Source organism: Musa acuminata, chromosome BXJ2-5, assembly GCF_036884655.1.
Source record: "Musa acuminata AAA Group cultivar baxijiao chromosome BXJ2-5, Cavendish_Baxijiao_AAA, whole genome shotgun sequence".
Taxonomy (NCBI): Eukaryota; Viridiplantae; Streptophyta; class Magnoliopsida; order Zingiberales; family Musaceae; genus Musa; species Musa acuminata.
Window position 1 is genome coordinate 246757 of NC_088342.1, and position 19600 is coordinate 266356.

General features: G+C 39.8%; 3 protein-coding genes across 4 annotated transcripts; 2 read left to right on the plus strand and 1 right to left on the minus strand.

Annotated features, from left to right (window-relative positions):
* Window positions 1-4706, minus strand: LOC135611954 (polyamine oxidase 3-like). Its single transcript, XM_065107611.1, has 10 exons — window positions 4317-4706; window positions 2979-3094; window positions 2761-2849; window positions 2561-2674; window positions 2250-2337; window positions 2077-2162; window positions 1878-1980; window positions 1571-1668; window positions 947-1376; window positions 1-587 (listed from the first exon to the last, which is right to left on the minus strand). Exons 1-10 carry the CDS (start codon window positions 4351-4353, stop codon window positions 267-269), a joined length of 1482 nt encoding a protein of 493 aa, XP_064963683.1. The 5' UTR covers window positions 4354-4706; the 3' UTR covers window positions 1-266.
* A 3538-nt stretch (window positions 4707-8244) lies between these two features.
* Window positions 8245-12090, plus strand: LOC103983689 (aminomethyltransferase, mitochondrial). Its single transcript, XM_009400953.3, has 3 exons — window positions 8245-8898; window positions 9707-9825; window positions 11369-12090. The coding sequence occupies exons 1-3, from the start codon at window positions 8326-8328 to the stop codon at window positions 11916-11918; spliced, it is 1242 nt and encodes a 413-aa protein (XP_009399228.2). The 5' UTR covers window positions 8245-8325; the 3' UTR covers window positions 11919-12090.
* Window positions 12091-12577: 487 nt separating this feature from the next.
* LOC135611957 (probable beta-1,3-galactosyltransferase 2) lies at window positions 12578-18576 on the plus strand. 2 transcript variants are annotated; one of them, XM_065107616.1, is made up of 11 exons: window positions 12579-12927; window positions 14143-14239; window positions 14498-14562; window positions 14693-14904; window positions 14991-15054; window positions 16545-16617; window positions 16754-16874; window positions 17234-17321; window positions 17412-17537; window positions 17705-17814; window positions 18169-18576. In XM_065107616.1, the coding sequence occupies exons 1-11, from the start codon at window positions 12827-12829 to the stop codon at window positions 18315-18317; spliced, it is 1206 nt and encodes a 401-aa protein (XP_064963688.1). In that variant the 5' UTR covers window positions 12579-12826; the 3' UTR covers window positions 18318-18576. The 2 variants fall into 2 exon arrangements, with proteins under 2 accessions (XP_064963689.1, XP_064963688.1); XM_065107617.1 differs by lacking the exon at window positions 17705-17814 and having other exon boundaries at window positions 12578-12927; window positions 18169-18308.
* The last annotated feature ends 1024 nt before the right edge of the window (window positions 18577-19600 follow it).

Here is a 19600-nt window from a genome sequence, read left to right on the forward strand (position 1 = left end):
TACTAAATATTGCTTCTTTTTATTATAGCATCCACACTGCCAGGTTTTCTAGCAAGGCAAACTACCATGGGTTCCGTTCCTATATGAACCCTCACCATCGGAACATTGTTCAAAAACCACTAATACCACATTGTAGCACATAACACATGCCACATGCTTGAAAAATACATGGGAAAACAACAATTTTTCCAATGTCATTTTTCAGGCAATCAATGGAAACGGTTAGGGAACTACCTGTGTTATCACTAGGAGTCGTATTCATGGAATTACATACGGGATATCAGTAATGGGACTGAGATCGATGCAGCTTCTTCATCCATAGATGGGTGAAACATCTCCAGGTTTTCCAGGTCACCATATTTTTCTAGGACACGCATCCGACACTCCTCGGCTGCCATCAACCCAGTGGAAAAGGCACCATGCACGGTCCCTGTATACTTGATGCTGGTCGCTTCCCCAGCAAAGAAGAGATTGTCCACAGGGATGCGCAGTCTCTCAAAAAGATCGCGAGGTTTCCCAACCGCATCGTAGCTGTACGAGCCGAGTGAATTTTCATCTCTCCCCCATCGTGACACGAGATACTGTATCTGAAGTGATGGAGAAGAAAAACGATCAGTAGACATGCATTCTCCCAAGGATACAGATTAGATTTTTTAGAAAATCTTTGTTCCAAATTATGGTACCTCTACTGGAATATGGATAGAATCCAAGTTAAAGGCACCTACCGAGCAAGCCATAAAGTGCTAGATCATCATGAATAGTTGATAACCCAATATACAAAGTAACAAATGCATGAACTAAAAAAAAAAATTCACTAGCTGCCATAATTGCTTAACCAAAATGTTCAACGATCGATGAGAGATTCTTTAAGAAAACATAAAACTTTATATATTGAAGTATTGGAAGAGATGATATGGTACTTTAAAAAGAAAAGAAAAAAAAATACCGGTTCAGTGACATCTGGAAGGATCACTTTTAGCTGACTAAAGGCAAACTTAGCAGCAGATTCATCAGACATTTTCTCGATATCTTGGGCGAGGCGACCTGCAGGCATGTAAACAAGAACAGGATGGCCGGTTGCTTTGTGAAGATTAAGGAAATAGCTGCAACCATATGAAGTGGATGAGACTACTCCAAGAAACTCCACATTTGGCCAGAAAACCTTGTCAAAGTGCAAAACAATTTTGTTCTCTACCCCAACACCAATGCCATCTATAGCTGCTTCTTTCCATTCAGGAAGTCTTGGTTCGAATTTGATGGATTTGGCCTTGAGAACCCCCAGAGGTACAGTTATGATAGCAGCATCAGCAAAAAATGACTTATCATTGTTGACAGTGACTTCTACTCCCTTTTTACCCCTCACTATTTTTGTGACTCTGGAGCAAGATTTAGGTGAGAAAAATTTTTAAGAGAAAAGTAATTGGAAAACTTCATTTTGCCATTAAACTAGATAAATATAACCACTGCCGGAGATGCAATTACACAGAAATATAAGCATAACTAAATGAATGTGTGAAAGCAATTTCACAGTAGACCTAAAGCAGTTGCACAATATGTTCCAAGGACATACCGATGAGAGAGACGAATATCAAGGCCTTTCGCTAGTGTATTAATGATAGGACGGTAACCACGAACCATAAGACCATGGCCACCAGGAAGCAGAACTTCCTACATGTTGCAAAGCATGGAGAATCCATCAAATATGAAATGACAAAAACAAGCTCACCCTGAGTATTAAAAACTGTCACTTTGAGATTGAAGTTTATGTGAAAAAACATATTCGTCTTTAAACTAGATATTGCAAATTCAAAAAGTTTGCACTAGAACTATATTGAAAAGTAAAATCATACTGCAATATCACAGAACAATTTCTTCACCTGATCCCAGTTCTTTAATGAGATGTTGTCAGCATCTGTAGCAAACCAACCTTCCATTCGGCACAGGTACCACTGCAGCACATTGTTTGCAAGTCCTTCTTGCCTGAAAAAAAAAGAAGAAATTTCAGATTAAAAAAAATGAAGTTCGAATAAAACATAGAAAATGAAATGAGACAACTAATACTAGTTTCACCAAAACCTTAGATCTGGATCTCTCTCCAGAACAAGTGCAATAGCCTGTGCTACAGACATGTCTTCGGTGGTTTCATGCCTAACTTTGTTGGCCTGGAAAAACTTTTACAATCTTAGAGATCACCAGCACAATTGACTTTCTAGTTATGAGAAGGAACAGGTACAAGTAAAATAACTTGCCTCTTTTAAAATACTTTCAAACACCTCACCAACTTTTTGGACTAGTTCTTGAGGGACTTGTCGTCCATCAGCATCAAAAAGTGCGTAGCTGCAACGTAGAGAGAGAAAGAGAGAGAGAGCAAAAGTCATCAGTGGCTGCACGAAATTTGAAGTTCCAGCGATCCTATCTGACCTGCCTACAGTAAAACCCTTAGATTCACTCTCCTCCATTTTAATTGATAATCTTAGTGCTTGGTAAGTATTTGCTATCGAATTAAACTGGAGTTGATTATAAAATTTGGGGATTAAAAAGTCATCTAGATGAGCATCACCTCTCCAGGTCATGATCAAACAAAACAGAATTATCACCAGAAGTTTGATAAATTGGTAAACCAAGTCTTCCTATCCAAGTTGCCAATGGATTTTCTTTGCAGACGCCATGCAACCTGATGAGTGGAGTAAATAATTATTGTCATTAAATAATTCACGAAGCCAGTAAAATTTTCAAAACAAACAACAGAAAGAAGCTCACCAAGCTGCCCCCATGTCTACAGGAAAACCAAATGAGTGGTCAGTGTAAACTCGGCCACCAATCCGATCTCGTGATTCTAAAAGCACAACCTGTGGAAAATAAATTATGTCCATTTGATATATCAACCGGAAAATTTGTCACACAATTTACAGACTAGAACTGATAATATGAAATGTAAAATACTTAAAACAAACTGTTAAAGAAAAGACCCAAATTACCTGGAAAGATGCATTTTTCAGAGCATGAGCAGCTGCAATCCCTGCAAATCCACCACCGATGACAATGGCAGAAGGAGAACGAGATTGCTTTCTCTCAGAATTTAAATAGCAAGAGGCTGCTAGGACATCAAAAGAATAATTCAGTATTCATTTGGGTATTAGAAATATCGGATGTTGATGCACTAAGCATACACATGGAAACCTGGGCAGATATGGGATTTTGCAACTAAGCATGCATGGAAAACTCTCAGAAAGCTTGACACAAACACAAGCTAAAAAAGACCAAAGATGCGAGATAAAAATTTATATATGAAGTGGCACAAAGAAAGTGAATGAAGGAATATCAAAACTGCTTTTGTTAGTATATGGTTGCTCTCGGAGAATGATCTAATATTACTGGTAGAATGATAATCGGTCTATCTTGAGTAGCTAAATGGTGTAAATAAAATCAGATCGCTTCCTCGACTGGCAAACTTCACCCCAATATTTGCTCACAAACTTCTAGTTGTCACTTGGGTTTGTTTAAAGTACTGAACTTTAACAATATTATGGAACAAACTATAAAGAAACTCATGGTAAACCATAGGTCTATATAACATTATTTATGCGGTGATCAAGGCATCAGGATCATGGGCATGGAGGAATATTTGGATATTAAGGGTTCCAAGAAAGTTGAATGCTGCAATCCTTGTAATACTTCAATAAAATCACTAGAAAAGCACCAGAGGACAAAAGAGAAAAACCACCAAAAGTACCAATCAAGACATATAAAATGACCTCTACGAAGCACTTGCTTGCCCACCGATCAATTTCTTTAGACGTGCCAACCATGTTTTGCAAAACCGTTACACAGACTGTGCACGTCTTCCAATCCTTTAGCACCAACGAATTGTTGGCAGACCTACACAAGACATTAAGCTCGGGGCCCACTGCCATCGAACAAGTACATATGCAAAATTGTTTGTGTATGGACCACAGTGAATAATAGTAAGAAAACGTTGCCAGGGGCAGATGCATCGTGACCGACACAATTTTCACGCCTAATTCTACCTGATTCAGGTGCCAATTGAAAATTTTTCTATTGCTTCCCTCATACAATACTAATTAATCGACCACCACATACAAAATTAGTAGGGCTAGGCCTTCGAGGATCGACCGATTGCATCATCAATCTACTAGTGAAAAGAAAATCCACGTTTTGAACGGAAACCCCATGAACATCTTAGCTAAAGCCCCCAAATCAACAACAAAAAAAAAAAGAAGTACCATCTCTAGCCACAAAATAGAAAATTCTAGGAATAATTGCCAGCAGATACATTTCTACACGAAAGGAGTCACCTTTATTGACGCCGTTGACATCACAGCGATTCTCCATGGCTCCAAAACTGAGGATCGCAGCTCCAACGACTTCTCGAATTCAGAATCGAGGGGGGCAATTGAGGGGAGTAATGAAGGATAAAGATGAGGAGGCAGGTGACGAAGTGATTGGAATTCGAATTTAACCCCAGGTTCACGAACCAGTTCATGCGTAATCGCAAGGGAACCGATGTTCGCCTCAGAATCAGAGGAGATTCCCCTCCGAAATATATAAAAAAAGAACCACCAATCGCCACAGCAAGACGGATCAGCCGAGAGATCCGAGCGATCCCATGCGCAATCGGGGGGTCGCGGTTGGGGTTTTTGGGAAGATCGAAGAGGGTAATTTTTTTGGGGGGGGGGGGGGGGAGGAAATGGAAAGACAGATCGGAAGGAATACGGAACGCTGAAAGCCTTCACCCTCTTACCTGTCTCGCTCTTTTCCCGAGCGGCCTCCATTTATAGTTTTCACCGGTGGCGATGCGTCGACTTACTGTCTCCGTAAGCTTACCGCCTCGGGTTTTGGAAATTTATGAATATAAGCATAATTAAATTATGTTACAATACACTCTACTCGAAATCATAATGCGTAGTTTGAAGTCTGATTCTACAGCATGTCGAATGCATGGTGGATAAATTATTATTATTCATTGTCATTATTAAGCTGTGAATATAAGATTGCTATCAAAGACTTTGCTATCGATTATAAATGTATAATTTATCTAAGGGTATATTATTAACAAAGAATAAGTGGAGAAGGTAGATTGAGGATTTATTATTATTATTATTATTATTATTATTATTATAGATTTTTGAAAAGAAAAAGAAGATAAGGGCATGTTAAACATCTGTGTGACGAACAGCTTAGTTTTGATCATATTATATACGCTCGACTATTTATTGCACTCATTCAACATGTGAGATGTTATTTGATTGATGCAATAAAATACATCAAAGTGAACACCTAACTGATAAGTAGTACCGAAGAGAACGGGTGCCACTTATCTCTGGTAAGAAGCGCTGTAAGTTGGCGTCGAAAGGTGACGACTGCCTGCCTTTAAATAGATTTTGCCTTTTGATGATCTTTAGTTCTTGAAACAATGTAGCATCGACTAAGGTTTACAAAGGATTTTATGCAGAATTAGCAGAAAGGTTTCCTTCCGCTGCTCATGTGAAATGTGTCTTCTTCGCCGTGAGCATGAGTTGAAAGATGGACGCACATACTGATGGATTCGGGACCTAATAGCTTGCTTGAGATGGAGGAGCCTTTCTGTTGGAAGATTTTGGGGAGGAGGAAGGATGATGATGAACTCTTTGTTCTCCCTGCGGAATTCTAATCTTTGTTCTCTCTCTCTCTCTCTCTTTATTTGTTGCTCAAAAGCTAAAGGAATGTGATAAAAAGAAGAAAAAAGAAAGTAATGGATCCACCGACCAACAAGAATGAATGGTGGGTGGGTGGGTGGGTGAAGAAGCATCAGCCAGCATATCATGGATGGACGATACGGTTCTTGCTTTCTTACGAATTGGTGGCTCCACCTACCAACAATAATGGAGGGTGAAGAAGCATCATCAGCCAACGTAGCAATTTTCTTGCTAATCGTGGCTCCATCTACCAACGAGAACGGGGGGAGGGGGTGAGGGGTGAAGAAGCATCAGCCAGCATATCATGGATGGATGATCCGGTTCTTACGGGCGAAGCATCAGCCAGATTTACATGGATGATGACACACTTCTTGCTGGCTAGAAAACATGGATGATGAAAGAGGCATCAAACTTAATTCTTCACTTGTTCCGCCATTGATCGAAAATGCAAGCCAGCATTTCTCATGTCATCTGGGTGGAGCGAGAGCACTCGATGAGATAGAAGAAAAATGGGGATCATCAAACTGAATAAGATATGGCTGTCGAGATGCTTCTTGATAATACCGAAGAACAAGAACAAATATGGCGGATCATGTCCTCAAACATGCCACACGTTTGGCAGTGAAGGAGGTGGTGCTGTGTGGAGATGACCAAGTATCGATGCATCTCGAATATTAATTATCATGTTATTCTTAGGAAATCATGTAGCCCACTCCAATTATTGTTACCACTATTGTGTTAGCCTCGATTTGATCTGACGCCTCCGGCGATTGTTCTCCTTCTTCGACGATCGTGATCTATGACTTGGCCTCTCGCACCTTACTATCACCGCTAGCGATTTGCTGCCTCTCCTGCGATCTGCATATTTGATCTGATCTGCCTCTTGCACCTCGCTATCACCATCGGCGGTGATCGATAGATTTGTCATTGCCACCAACCACCAACCACCAACCACCAACCACCAACCACCATCGGTGGACGAGTCGTTCACCTTCACCGATCGTCCTCTTACTCCTTCGTGCTCATCGGACAACAAGTACTCACAGCAATACCGATCAGCGATTGCCAATTGCTCAATTAATCCGATGGTACTTAGCCTCTTGTCGGTGCACGGTGCCAGCTAGCTAGCTATTCAGTGTTAAACAGTGCAACATCCAATTACATCTGACATCCATGTCACATATTCCTCTTTCAATTTTACTGCTCAAATTATTATTTTCTCGGAAAATAATAATTCAATCTCAACCTATACATACAACTCGTATCTATCTCTCAGATGATCGATCCCCTTGAGACTCTTCCAAGTGCAACCATTCTCGAGACCGTCGAAATGTAAAGAGAGGGACGCAGAGAAGATGGAACGCTCGAATGGAGACAAAAGTCAAGAGATTGATTGGCGGAAGCGGAAGCGGAAGCCAAGAGATTGATGAATCGATGAGATGGCTATCCGCGTCGATTAATCCATCCGGAGGCATAAAAGAGAAGAATTGATGAGATGACTATCGGCCACCGTCGTCCGGACTGTTCGTAGCGGTGCTGCTCTGTTCCCGGACGGAGGACTACAAGTTGGGAGGAAAACCGGTGGCAGAACGTGTCGGAGGACAAACCGCGGCAAAGTGAAGAAAGTAGAATACTTGCATCGCCCAAGTCGGAGCTATGATCACCTGCCCTCCCACCTCAAACGCTGCTGCTCTGTTTCCAGACGGAGGACTCCCAAGTTGGACCCTATTCAATATAATGATGATGATACGCAGAAGACATCGGAGGACTACAAGTTGGACGAGGATGAACTGGGTGGCGTTGGACCCCCTATTCAATATAATGATGATGAGACGCAGAAGACATCGGAGGATATAGGAAAAGAATATTAATTTCGAATAATAAGAGAGGAAGAGTAGTATCGTGATGCGTGATCTATCTATTGCAATGACCTCGCAGAATCCATCTCCGCCGGAAGTTCCCAAGATTCCGTAGCTCCATCCATGAACCGAACCTCTGAGACAGCCATCTTGCTTGATTCAAACAGAGGAGGAGGGGGTCGGTGATGGAAAGAAAGTTCACTTCATCAATAAATAATAAGCAAAAGATGTGAGCTTCTTCCACCAACCAACTCCAACACGAAAACGAGTGACTTCGCTCGCATCAATCAAGATTTACCTTTTCTTTTTAGATTTGTATCCAAGGAACTTGTTCATCAAAAATATACTTTGGTAGGCAATCTTTGCTGATACTAATTCATGCTCTCCCTCCTGCTGCCAACCAATATACATACGTGGTAATTAGAGATGGACAAAGAGAACAAGGAAAAGAGTGACACGGTGCGCACTCCCCTTCACATCCTTGGACACAGCAAAGATTCCTCTGCCACCAACTCCTCCCATTTAGGACACAGCAAAGATTATAATGTAATATTATATAATTAGAAAATTAATATCATATATTTTTATTTTTGTCCAATTTTATATAATATTCGCATTATGATTGGCCCAAAATTGGGGCCCAACATGATCGCCAATAAGAAAAAAGCAAATATATCTCTACATCGCAGAAAACTCGCACCAACACTCTGCGCTCTCGTTTCATCCCTTCCTTCCTCGTCATCCGATCCGATCCCTCCTCGCCGCCCAAGATGAGAGGAGAAGGCCTCTGGCAGCTCAGCCAATGCCTCGCCCGCCGCCTCGCCCGATCCAAGGCCGGCGCCATGCCCCGCGCCTTCGCCACCGCCCCCGTTGCGGAGACGGTGGAGCTCAAGAAGACGGCGCTCCACGACTTCCACGTCGAGCACGGCGGCAAAATGGTGCCTTTCGCCGGGTGGAGCATGCCGCTGCAGTACAAGGACTCGATCATGGACTCCACCCTCCACTGCCGCGCCGCCGCCGGCCTCTTCGACGTCTCCCACATGTGCGGCCTCAGCCTCCGCGGCCGCGATTGCGCCCCATTCCTCGAGACCCTCGTCATCGCTGACGTCGCCGGCCTCCGCCCTGGCACCGGGACCCTCACCGTCTTCACCAACGAACGCGGCGGCGCCATCGACGATTCCGTGGTGACCAAGGTGGGAGACGACCACATCTACCTGGTGGTAAACGCCGGGTGCAGGGACAAGGACCTGGCGCACATCGGCGCGCACTTGGAGGCCTTCAAGGCCAAGGGAGGGGATGTGGAGTGGCACATTCATGATGAAAGGTCTCTGCTTGCGCTCCAGGTATACGAGATCTGTTCTTTCGGAGTTCATGTGGAACCATTTAGTGGTCGGATCCAACAACGCCTTCCTTTTCTCTTTTGTTTAGTTTAAATATAGAGATCCTTGTGGTTCTGTTCTTGATTTACAAAATAATCATTATACTAGTAGCAGTATACTTTTTCCTTATTTTTGTTCATTTAATTTGGCTATTTTCTAATTCTCTTTGGATCATATCTATTATTTTTTTTCCCCCTTTAGATCTCTTAGTCTTAGAATTTTTTTTTCATATTGATTCAGATCCTTCTTCCATAAATAACTAGTCGCTGTAATGTTGCCGGGGTGACTAATCCTTGGAATTGGTAGTTATCTGAATCTATCTTGAACAACTCTTTATACAACTTAGGCTAGAGAATGTGAATTGTATGACAGTGAAATCTCGAGTAATATGCAATTTTAGATTTGACATTAGTCACTTCAGGCTTGGAACCTTTTTGCACTTGGTAAGTGGATCTCGATGTTTATATTTATTGTTGGTTTGCTTAGATTTGGAGCATGATTCTGTGTGCAAGTTTTATCATGTCACGGTTTGTATTAGTTTCTCTTTCTTTTATGTGCATCCAGCCATTTAAGCTTTTTCCTTAAACGCTAAACATTTCATGGAATAATGTATTCCTGACGAGACTCTTAAAATTATGTGCATTTTGGGTAGGACCGTAAGAGCAAATTTTCCTTGTGTTTATACAGAGCAGTTACCTACTTACCATGTCACATCGATTTGCTCGACTCACAAAATCTCAAACGGTTTACGTTGTTTAATGCACAAACTCAGGGTCCTATGGCTGCACCAGTTCTCCAGTTATTAATGAAAGACGATCTAAGCAAAATCTATTTTGGTGAATTTCGCACATTGGACATCAACGGAGCCCATTGTTTCCTCACAAGAACTGGGTATGTCCTTTCTCTTCTAGTATGAGCTTTCTATATCTTATGAGTTTAAAGCAGTATGTAGTCAGTTGCCAAGGACTTGATTGGACGAGTAAGTGACCATTTAAAAACAAATGAATGGCAACAATGCCAAGCTTGCTAGAGCTGTGATGACCGACAAGCACAGGAAAGTTTGTAATTAATCATAAACAGTCTAACATGGAAGGCACATAGGAATGTTTGTACTCTATAGATCTTCTTTCTTCTTTCATCATGTTTCCTATTAGTGCATTTGAACAATATTAGTCATTGTGAGTATGGTCGTTAGTAAAGTTGCACACTGGGAATAAATGCCCTATGTTTTGTTTCCTATAGATACCAATCATGTCTCATGAGCATTAAACATAGAGACAAAAAAAAAGTTCTTACAAACTGCATGTGATGCATTCTAATCCATAACTTAGACCGCTAAATTTATTCTTATATGTGGAGAAACCTTTCATTATTTGACTATAGAATTTCAATGGTCTCAAAGTAGAATTGCAAACTGCATGCGGTGCATGTTTTTTGACTATAGGATTTTAATTTGTGAAACAGCTGAACAAATTGTCTAAACCAACCTTATCAGCTCTCTTTCGGCATCCAAGTTACTCATGCCTTTTATTGCATACTTCTGACCTTGAAGCTTTAATGCTCTCAGTAATGAATGATATGTCTTGTGTAATGTAGAGGAAATAATCATTGATCAAGCAATTTTTTTCTTCTTATCTAATATTTTCTGATTGACATGTTGATCAAGCCTCAATTAATTAAACCTTAAATTTGATAGGAAAAGTTGCTTAACCTTATATTTCTTCAATAGTATTTAAGAAATCCAGAATTGTTAGGAGATACACACTCGATACTTGTAGAATCATCTTTGAGCCAAATGCTTGAAATTACTAGATATGGACCATTTGAATTAATGTGTTTGTGCCTTGTCACATTGTATACTCGTCTATAGACACTAGTCCTTACTTCATATCCATCAAATTTGCATTTTTCATGTACAAACTTATAATCGCTTTTTTGCCTTCCTAGCGAGTGTATGATAAATAGCCCAACATCATAACTCGATCCTTTTACATGGTATTATACCCTTCATTTATGTGGAGCCTGTGAAATATACGGTTACATCAGGACCTACCACCATTAGATATATTCAAACCCACAGTATTACCTCTCTAGAAGAGAATGCCAAAAAGGAACTAATCAAAGATTTTTATCCATTTATTATCATCAACGACAGAAATCAAGTGGGGAAGATGCACTGAGCAAAAAATTCAAGTTACTGTTATGGCACGACATAGTATCACAAATTTCATTAAAATCACACCTGCTTGATCTGCAAACTTTGCAATCAAAATTATTCAACAAAGTCATCTCACTTTATCATACCTAAAAGCTTCCGATACTCATTTCTTGAACTATTTTACTAACACTTTAGTCGGCTTGTTAGTCAGAGGTAAACTTTATCAGCTTGTTGAATCACAAGCAATCCACTATCTAATCTTCCTGAAATCATCAGCTACACAGGTGAAGATGGATTTGAAATCTCGGTTCCATCCGAGCATGCCGTAGATCTTACAAAGGCAATTCTGGAGAAATCTGAAGGGAAGGTGAGGTTGACAGGTTTAGGTGCTCGTGACAGTCTCCGTCTCGAAGCTGGCCTATGTCTCTATGGCAATGACATGGAGCAGCATACCACACCTGTTGAAGCTGGCCTTTCCTGGGCAATTGGCAAGAGAAGAAGAGCAGAAGGTGGCTTCTTGGGAGCAGAAGTGATCTTAAAGCAGCTACAGGAAGGGCCACCAGTAAGGCGTGTCGGTTTCTTCTCAAACGGCCCACCCCCCCGAAGCCACAGCGAGATCTTGAGCAGCAGCAGCGGAGAAAAGATCGGCGAGGTGACCAGCGGTGGATTCAGCCCCTGCTTGAAGAAGAACATAGCAATGGGGTACGTGAAGTCGGGTTTCCACAAGCCTGGAACTGAAGTCAAGATCGTCATTCGTGGGAAGGCCAACGATGGCATCGTCACCAAGATGCCCTTCGTTCCAACCAAGTATTATAAGCCATCTTAGATCGTGAGATGCTTTTTGCTCGAGTTGATCATCCTCCACCTCTTTTCTTTTTTTCTCTGAGCTGATATCTGTAACTGAACATTCCTTCTGCTGGAAGTCCAAGATGGTGATGAACTCTTTTGCTTCTTTTTGTTTGAAATAAATCTAATGCTCTGGTTTCATGGTTTTGTTATAGATGTGATATGATTGATTGTGGATTAAGCTTCTCTGATGATGGTGATTCATCTTGATTAGGAGAAGTTGAAAGAGGAGCTCAAACTTCACTGTCAAAGAAATCTATGGCTGACCTAAGGTGGACCGTATTTATCAACGAGGGCCAAAAACTTTTGACCCAAACTTGATTTATCGTTCCATATCAGAGTGGAGAACCTACTATTAACCCATCAGAAACCAGATTAAAGCAATCCGAACTCGGTTTAAGAATAGAATAGATCTCAATTTGATTCGTGATAGATCTGAGATGGATTTGTTTTCGTTAGAAAAAAGAGGAATTCTTGTGCTTCCCCATTGCTTTTATACCAGCAAGCGTCCCGGGATCCACTTATGGGTCCCAGCTTCTCAACGACAGGTTGGTGCGAACGGGTACGGCGAGTCGCGTGGGAAAAAAGATACTGTAAAATAGTATCACGTCAGAGTGGGTTTTAGAAGCCGATCGGTGAACTCGATCGAGCGGAAGATCGACAAAGATGGGGTAGAAAAATACCAAGAAAGTGAAACGAATCATCGAGAAAGCTCGCGGCGAAAGCAAGCTCGGGTGTCACTTTTCATCATCTGGGGAGGAGTTGCAACAGCACCAACATTTCCTAAAGCTTGAGAGCATCGTTTACTGCAAATCCAAGAAAGCCTGGTCTCCGATTTCTTCGGATGTGAGGGTGAGGGAGGAGAGGAGAGGAGAGGAGGGTCTAGTAATGAGTTGGAAGAGCAGAGGAGGAGAGAAGACAGTGTCGAGGAGATGGACCCTTTTGCTTTGCGTGGGCAGCTTCTTCACAGGGCTTGTCTTCACCAACAGGTACTCCATCTCCCCCAGTTTATTCCTACTGGGCGATCCTTTGGAAAGTTGATCAAGGCTCGATTCATGGTTTTGCATCCAAACCTATTACAATAACTAGTTTGTTTTTTTGCTATTTTTATCAATGTTCAATACTTTTTTTTTACCAAGAGGTGTGATTGAATGGAGGATTTTGGCAGTGATTTGGACTTGGGGACATGACCGATGATGAGATTTTTTTCCCCCCTTTTCTTTTGGTGTGTTGTTGAGATCAAATGCTTTAATAGATCAGTCGATTGGTTTCATCAATAATCATCAACTTCAAGTGCGATCTCTATTTGAAATCATTCAAATATCCCAAGCACACTTGTTATGTAAAGGAGTAAATGACTGCAACTGCAAGCTAACAATGAACAATTAATTAACACAGTAATTCTTCCTACTGGGGTCCCTATAAGATCTTCTTGTTGAAGAAAGGCATTTGTCTAGTTTACTATGAAAATAATGGGTGCTTCTTTTTTTTTCTGTGTGTGCAAAAAGTAAGTGGTGAAGGTAGGGTCTAATCCCAAAATGGGTTTTGCCAACTAGGTTGACTGATATCTTCATAACCGGTGACTTCAGTTAGAACATTTGGCTGGAGACATTTTTCTGTCAGTATTCAGAAGCATTTATTAACTAAGCTAGCTCACATTTCATGAGAGGTATGTTCAATTGAACATTTGGTTGGGGACGCGTATAACTGTCAATATTCATAACTTTAAGAACGTGGTCTTTGTATAGACTTCAAGTTAGAATGTCATTGTTGAAATCAAGGTTTGTAATTTCATGCATCGGTACTGTACTGATTAGGGCTCCGACCAGCATGTATCGATTTTCGAAAAAAACATAAAAAAGGCTTTAAAATAAAAGAAAAAGAAGTTTCCATGTGTAGAGCTTGTATTTCCTTGTCACAGGTGATATCGACTCGATACTAGGCAATACCAGAACCGTAAGCATATTGTCCAGTTTACCTTAGTCTGTGTATCGATATCCTATCAGACAAATAAATACTGTCTGTACCGAACAGTATTAAACCTTGGTTGAAATGCTATTGGTGACAAGAATCATACACAACTACTTCAGTCAGATTTACACTGTTGATATGATGTTGTCACCAAAGTATTAAACCTTATATTTTCGTTAAAATTTAGATTTAATGTTTATCTCACTCATAGTCGTTTTGTGCCTAAATGACAGGATGTGGATGGTGCCTGATGCAAAAGATATCATCAGAACAAGCAAGTCCAAGGAACATAGAAAAGAGGTCATTACAGAAAGATACTATCCAAAATTAGTGAGTACCTTCATGTTGCTTTACCATTGCCAATCAAGTATAGGATTTACTTTGCTAACATGACTTTAATGAGGTAGATTAGGTTTTTTTCTTTTTTTTTTCCTCTTCAGTTTCTCAGTACAAAGATTTTCGGAACTCAATTATATGTAGAAACTAAGCAGTGCTGATGCAGATAATCCTGCAAAACATTAAGTGATTTCTATTATATCCTGAAGATATTTAATTCTTTTAGTTGTTTGACAATTCTTCTCTCTCCAGATGGACCAGAAGGAAGAGGCCAGAAAAATTCTGGGGGAGAACTCAACAACTGATGAGGATCTCCAGTAAGATACATTGTTGTTATAGTTGGATTTCATAGAATATTTCATGCTTGGAATTCTATGTATCATTTAATAGCACGAGATCGGAAAGAATAACTTTAATTCTAACAAGAAATAGAAAATCTGTGTACAGGTTGCTAAATAAAACAATATCAAACTTAGAGATGGAGTTAGCAGCTGCAAGGATGGCACAAGAATCTTTGCTCAAGCGTTCTCCATTAGCTGAAGAGCCAAAGGCTATTAACACCAGTAGAAGACACAAATATTTTATGGTCATAGGAATCAATACTGCTTTTAATAGCCGTAAGAGAAGAGATTCTGTTCGTGCTACTTGGATGCCTCAAGGTTTGTAATTCAATTTAATATTCTTTTTTCTTGTCATATTAGCTGGATTAACTTTGGCAGATGATCAGATCACAAATATATTTTAGGTGAAAAAAGAAAGAAACTTGAAGAAGAGAAGGGCATTGTCATCCGTTTTGTTATTGGTCACGGGTGAGCACTATTCCGGTATCATTCTGACCAGTGGACTGAGTAAACATTGTTGTATGCCCTATTATTTGTTTATATCTCTGTTAAGCATTATCTAATTATTTATAAGCAGCATTTGTGTTTCCATGTATAGCTTGTTATAGGAGAAAGCAAAGGAAAATGAGGAAAGAATAACGGTATCGTGGGCCAAGAAGCACCTGCAACTACTGGGGCTAACAAAGATCAAACTAACTGATTTCTAGGCCTGCCTTTTTCCTTATTGGTAAACATGGTGTCTAGATTACAATGGAGCAATCTTACTGTTGCACTGCACTTGGATTCTCAATGAAGGAAAATAGATTCTTTGATACTTGTTTAAGCACCGACAGTTTCTTCAATATATTTCCTTCTGGATCACTTGCAAACAGTGCATTAACTTCAATACTGGTGATATTGGCACCGATATCAAGTAATGCATATGTCTTTAGATATCCTGACTTCAATACGATCATTTCTTGTTCTATCTCATTTCAAGGTTATTAACAAAATGGGCTCTGACAGAAGAGGCAGAATCAGACCTCAGAATTCAATTTGAAACCAGATTTCATAAATGTGTCCAATAAACTAGAACTCATGTTTCTAGAAACAAAATCTCAAATCCCAATGCTGATTCCGTAAACTATGACGAGCACATCTCACACCCAGCCCCCTTTTCTTTTTTTTGTTTTTACATGCATAATTTGCAGCAGATTAAGGTGCTTGTCACTTCATCAGAATAGAGACTTCTAAGGTCTTGTGCTTAAGACCATGGTTCGTCTTACCAGTCCGTACTGGTGTACCGATCAGCTGTTGGTACGGTATGTACTGAGTTATACCGAGTATACCAACACATGGTATATGGGGGTGTACTGATGTACCTTCTATACTAATCCCCTGTTGGACTAGTATGTACCGCCTATACCGAGCGGTATGCTGTGGTACGATAAACCTTGCTTAAGACCTTAGAAGTCAATACTAGGCCTCCTGTCTCCCTGCATTCTAACGTATGCTACAAATCTATCCCGAAACCAGCTCTGTGAATTGAGGTATAGTAAGGCCATAAAATTAGGCACTAATTTGATGTCTTAATCCTATTCAAGAGTTCAAGAAATAAGTGACCTATAGTAAGCAATAAAGCTGAAATTTCTCAACTGATTTTCTCAATTTATATTGTTAAAGGATCTTCAAGAATAATGGTTACTAATTATTATTCGGAATTCTTTTTTTATTTAATCTGGTAAATTTGAGCTTTTTGAATTCTGATTCTCCCTTAGATTGATAAGCCAATCACCTAATTATTTTATAGTTGCACCAGCTCAATATTTAAACAGAAGTAATAATAAGATGAGAAAATAACAGAGATCTTATTCTTGCATAGTATCGACTTCATTGCATTATTTCTGCCACATTTTATCACACTCTTACTAACTTTTGTTGCATATATCAAGCAAGTAACGATTGGAATTTGTTTGTAGTGCCACATCTGGTGGAATTCTGGATAGAACAATTGAGGCTGAGGACAGAAAACATGGTGATTTCTTGAGGCTGGTAAAACACTTGTTTTTTCTTTTTTTTCTATTAGTCTTCTGTAACTTATCAGTGTCGCATATGGAGATGCTGCTAAAAGAGATCTCTTATGAGAAAGATAGAAAACATGGTAAATATGGATATATATTTTTTGCAGAATCATGTAGAAGGATATCTGGAATTATCAGCCAAAACAAGAACATATTTTGCTACTGCAGTCTCTTTGTGGGATGCAAACTTCTATATTAAAGTTGATGACGATGTTCATGTAAATATAGGTAATATTCCTTTAAATTATCTACACTAAGATTTGTCTAGGTAACTTGATAAGCATCTTTATGCATGGGAACATATTTAGATAAATATGTAACAAGTTCTTTTTGCCAATTCCTGATGGTAACACAAGGAAAGAATATTGCTTTCTCAGAAGTCCACTGGATAATAGCCTTTTAAAGGTCTAATTGTAAATTATAAATGTTATCCGTACCACAGACGCCTTTATATCACTATCACTAGTGTCCTGTTTTATACAATAACAGCACAGAGTGTCCAGATTTAGTCTTCCTAAATATCAATATAGTCAATTTAGGAGTGTGGAATTTTTTATGTTATCTTGATTACATTCTAAATTTTGCAGCAACGCTGGGGACTACTTTAGCAAGGCATCGATTGAAACCACGAGTATATATTGGATGCATGAAGTGTGGCCCTGTTCTTGCCCGGAAGTAAGTACCGTTTGATGGATTCTGAATTATTGATTGCTTTAACATTGCTAAATGGTTTAATTTACAATGGAATAATACATCATGCTATAGGGGGGTGAAATATCATGAACCTGAACATTGGAAGTTTGGAGGGGTAGGCAACAAGTACTTCCGACATGCTACTGGTCAATTATATGCCATTTCGAATGAATTGGCAACCTATATATCCATAAACGAGTAAGAAAACCTTGGCATGCAAATTTTGACATCTTTGGTAATTGACTTGTGCTTCCGATGGATCCAAACTAAAATTGGAGCAATTCTTTATAAATGGTCTCTTATTTGTCTCTTTTGTTTCTATCTAATTAGAGTAATAGATAGCTTCTCATTTCATTCAACTTCAGGCATATACTACACAAATATGCAAACGAGGATGTGTCACTAGGATCGTGGTTTATAGGATTAGATGTTGAGCACATCGATGACCGCAAACTATGCTGCGGTACCCCACCTGGTAACAATGCTTACCATCATATTTGATCTTTGAATTGTTTATTGATGTTAATTTCCACAAGTTCCCAGCTTTATAAATGCATTTTGCCTCATCTAATTACATGAAAAACTTTACACTGGGAATTGCATCGTAATAAATCTATCATAATCAGTTATCCTGTTGTCTTTTTGCATTAAGTACCATTTAAAATAGACGATCAAGTAAACTGATTCTCATTTCATGCTTATATTTACTCTCAAAGAATGTACTTAAGATTTTACTTCTGAAGTAATAACCTCAAACGACTTTCGGCATTCTCATGGTTAATCTTCAAAATGACTGTCGATAGTGCATAAGCGTAACAATGAACTGCAGATTGTGAGGGGAAGGCCCGGGCAGGCAACACCTGCGTTGCCTCATTTGATTGGAACTGCAGTGGTATCTGCGATTCCGTCGATAGAATCAAAGAAGTTCATCGACGATGTGGCGAAAATGAAAGTGCTATCTGGAATGCAGTTTTCTAACCGATGCATCTTCTTTTAATTAGGTGGATGGGCTACACTATTGTGACAATGTATCATCATGGAATGTAAGTTCACAGGGGAATTATAGTGGACTAGATTTTGGAAATGGCCGTCTTCATTTTACCAGAGGAAGCCATGGGTGGGTGAATGGGTCTTTGTGGGACATTCTTTACAATGTCATTGCCTATCTAATCTCATATGAATGGTTTTGATGTAGAGAAATAAATGCATAATTGGATGCAAAACTATTTTTAGCTCATATTACTTGAGATGTGTTTTGAGGGTCGATCTTGGTACAACAGTAAGGTTAGTTTCTTTTACGACTGAGGAGATCCAGATTTGATTCGATTCGAATCACAGAAACAATCTCTCTAAATATATTTATTTAGAGGCAAAGTTAAACTCTTAATCTCTACTGACTCCCTATTGACGAGAGATGGGGATGTCATTTGTTTTTTATATTGCTTGAGATGTGGTTGATCAGCTAATGGCGAGTCTTATACGAGTGTCTTCCAACACAATTGAAGTGATGTGTGGAAGGACCATTCAAACCATTGCTAATGTCAATCTTCCAACACAAAGCCTACTCTGACATCATTCTTATCTTCTATCTTTAGGAGATCAACATGGTCGATGTCGCTAACAATCATTAGGAGATCATAAACAGCAGTAATCTCTTGTAGCGACATCATCGACGTCCTTATCAAAGCTTTGGCATCGCTCCCCATCGGAAGGCTGATGCACATCATGGGGAGGGAAGGGACGAGAGTGGGGTAAAGGAAGACGAGGGAAATGGCGGGGGTGGGAGTGCAGTAGGAGGGCTTCGGGGAGGGGGAAGAGAAGGGTCCGTGGGGATGGATTTAGAGGAGTTGACAATGGAGCTCAGTGGTAATGAGGTGAGGCTACGAATGAACCCAATCCCACATTGAGCCAAAAAAACTTTCTTCAAACCCTATTGAACATATAACTTTCATTCACTCTTCAGAATGCATCAAAAATTTCCAGCTCTTACTATGACGAATGACAAATTCGAAGATTTAGTAATGATAAATGACAAATTCTCTGCTAAACATCAACATAATAAACTTCTGCACATATCTCACTCTTCAGGATAAATCAAAATTTTCCAGAGCTCTCTCTCTCTCTCTCTCTCTTTCATACACTTAATAAAGACTAGAATTTGGAGACATGGTATGATGAATAGATACTTCTCTACTAAACCCCAATATAAACTTCCTAGCAAAGGAGATGCATACTTGCTCCAGGATCAACATTATGGCACT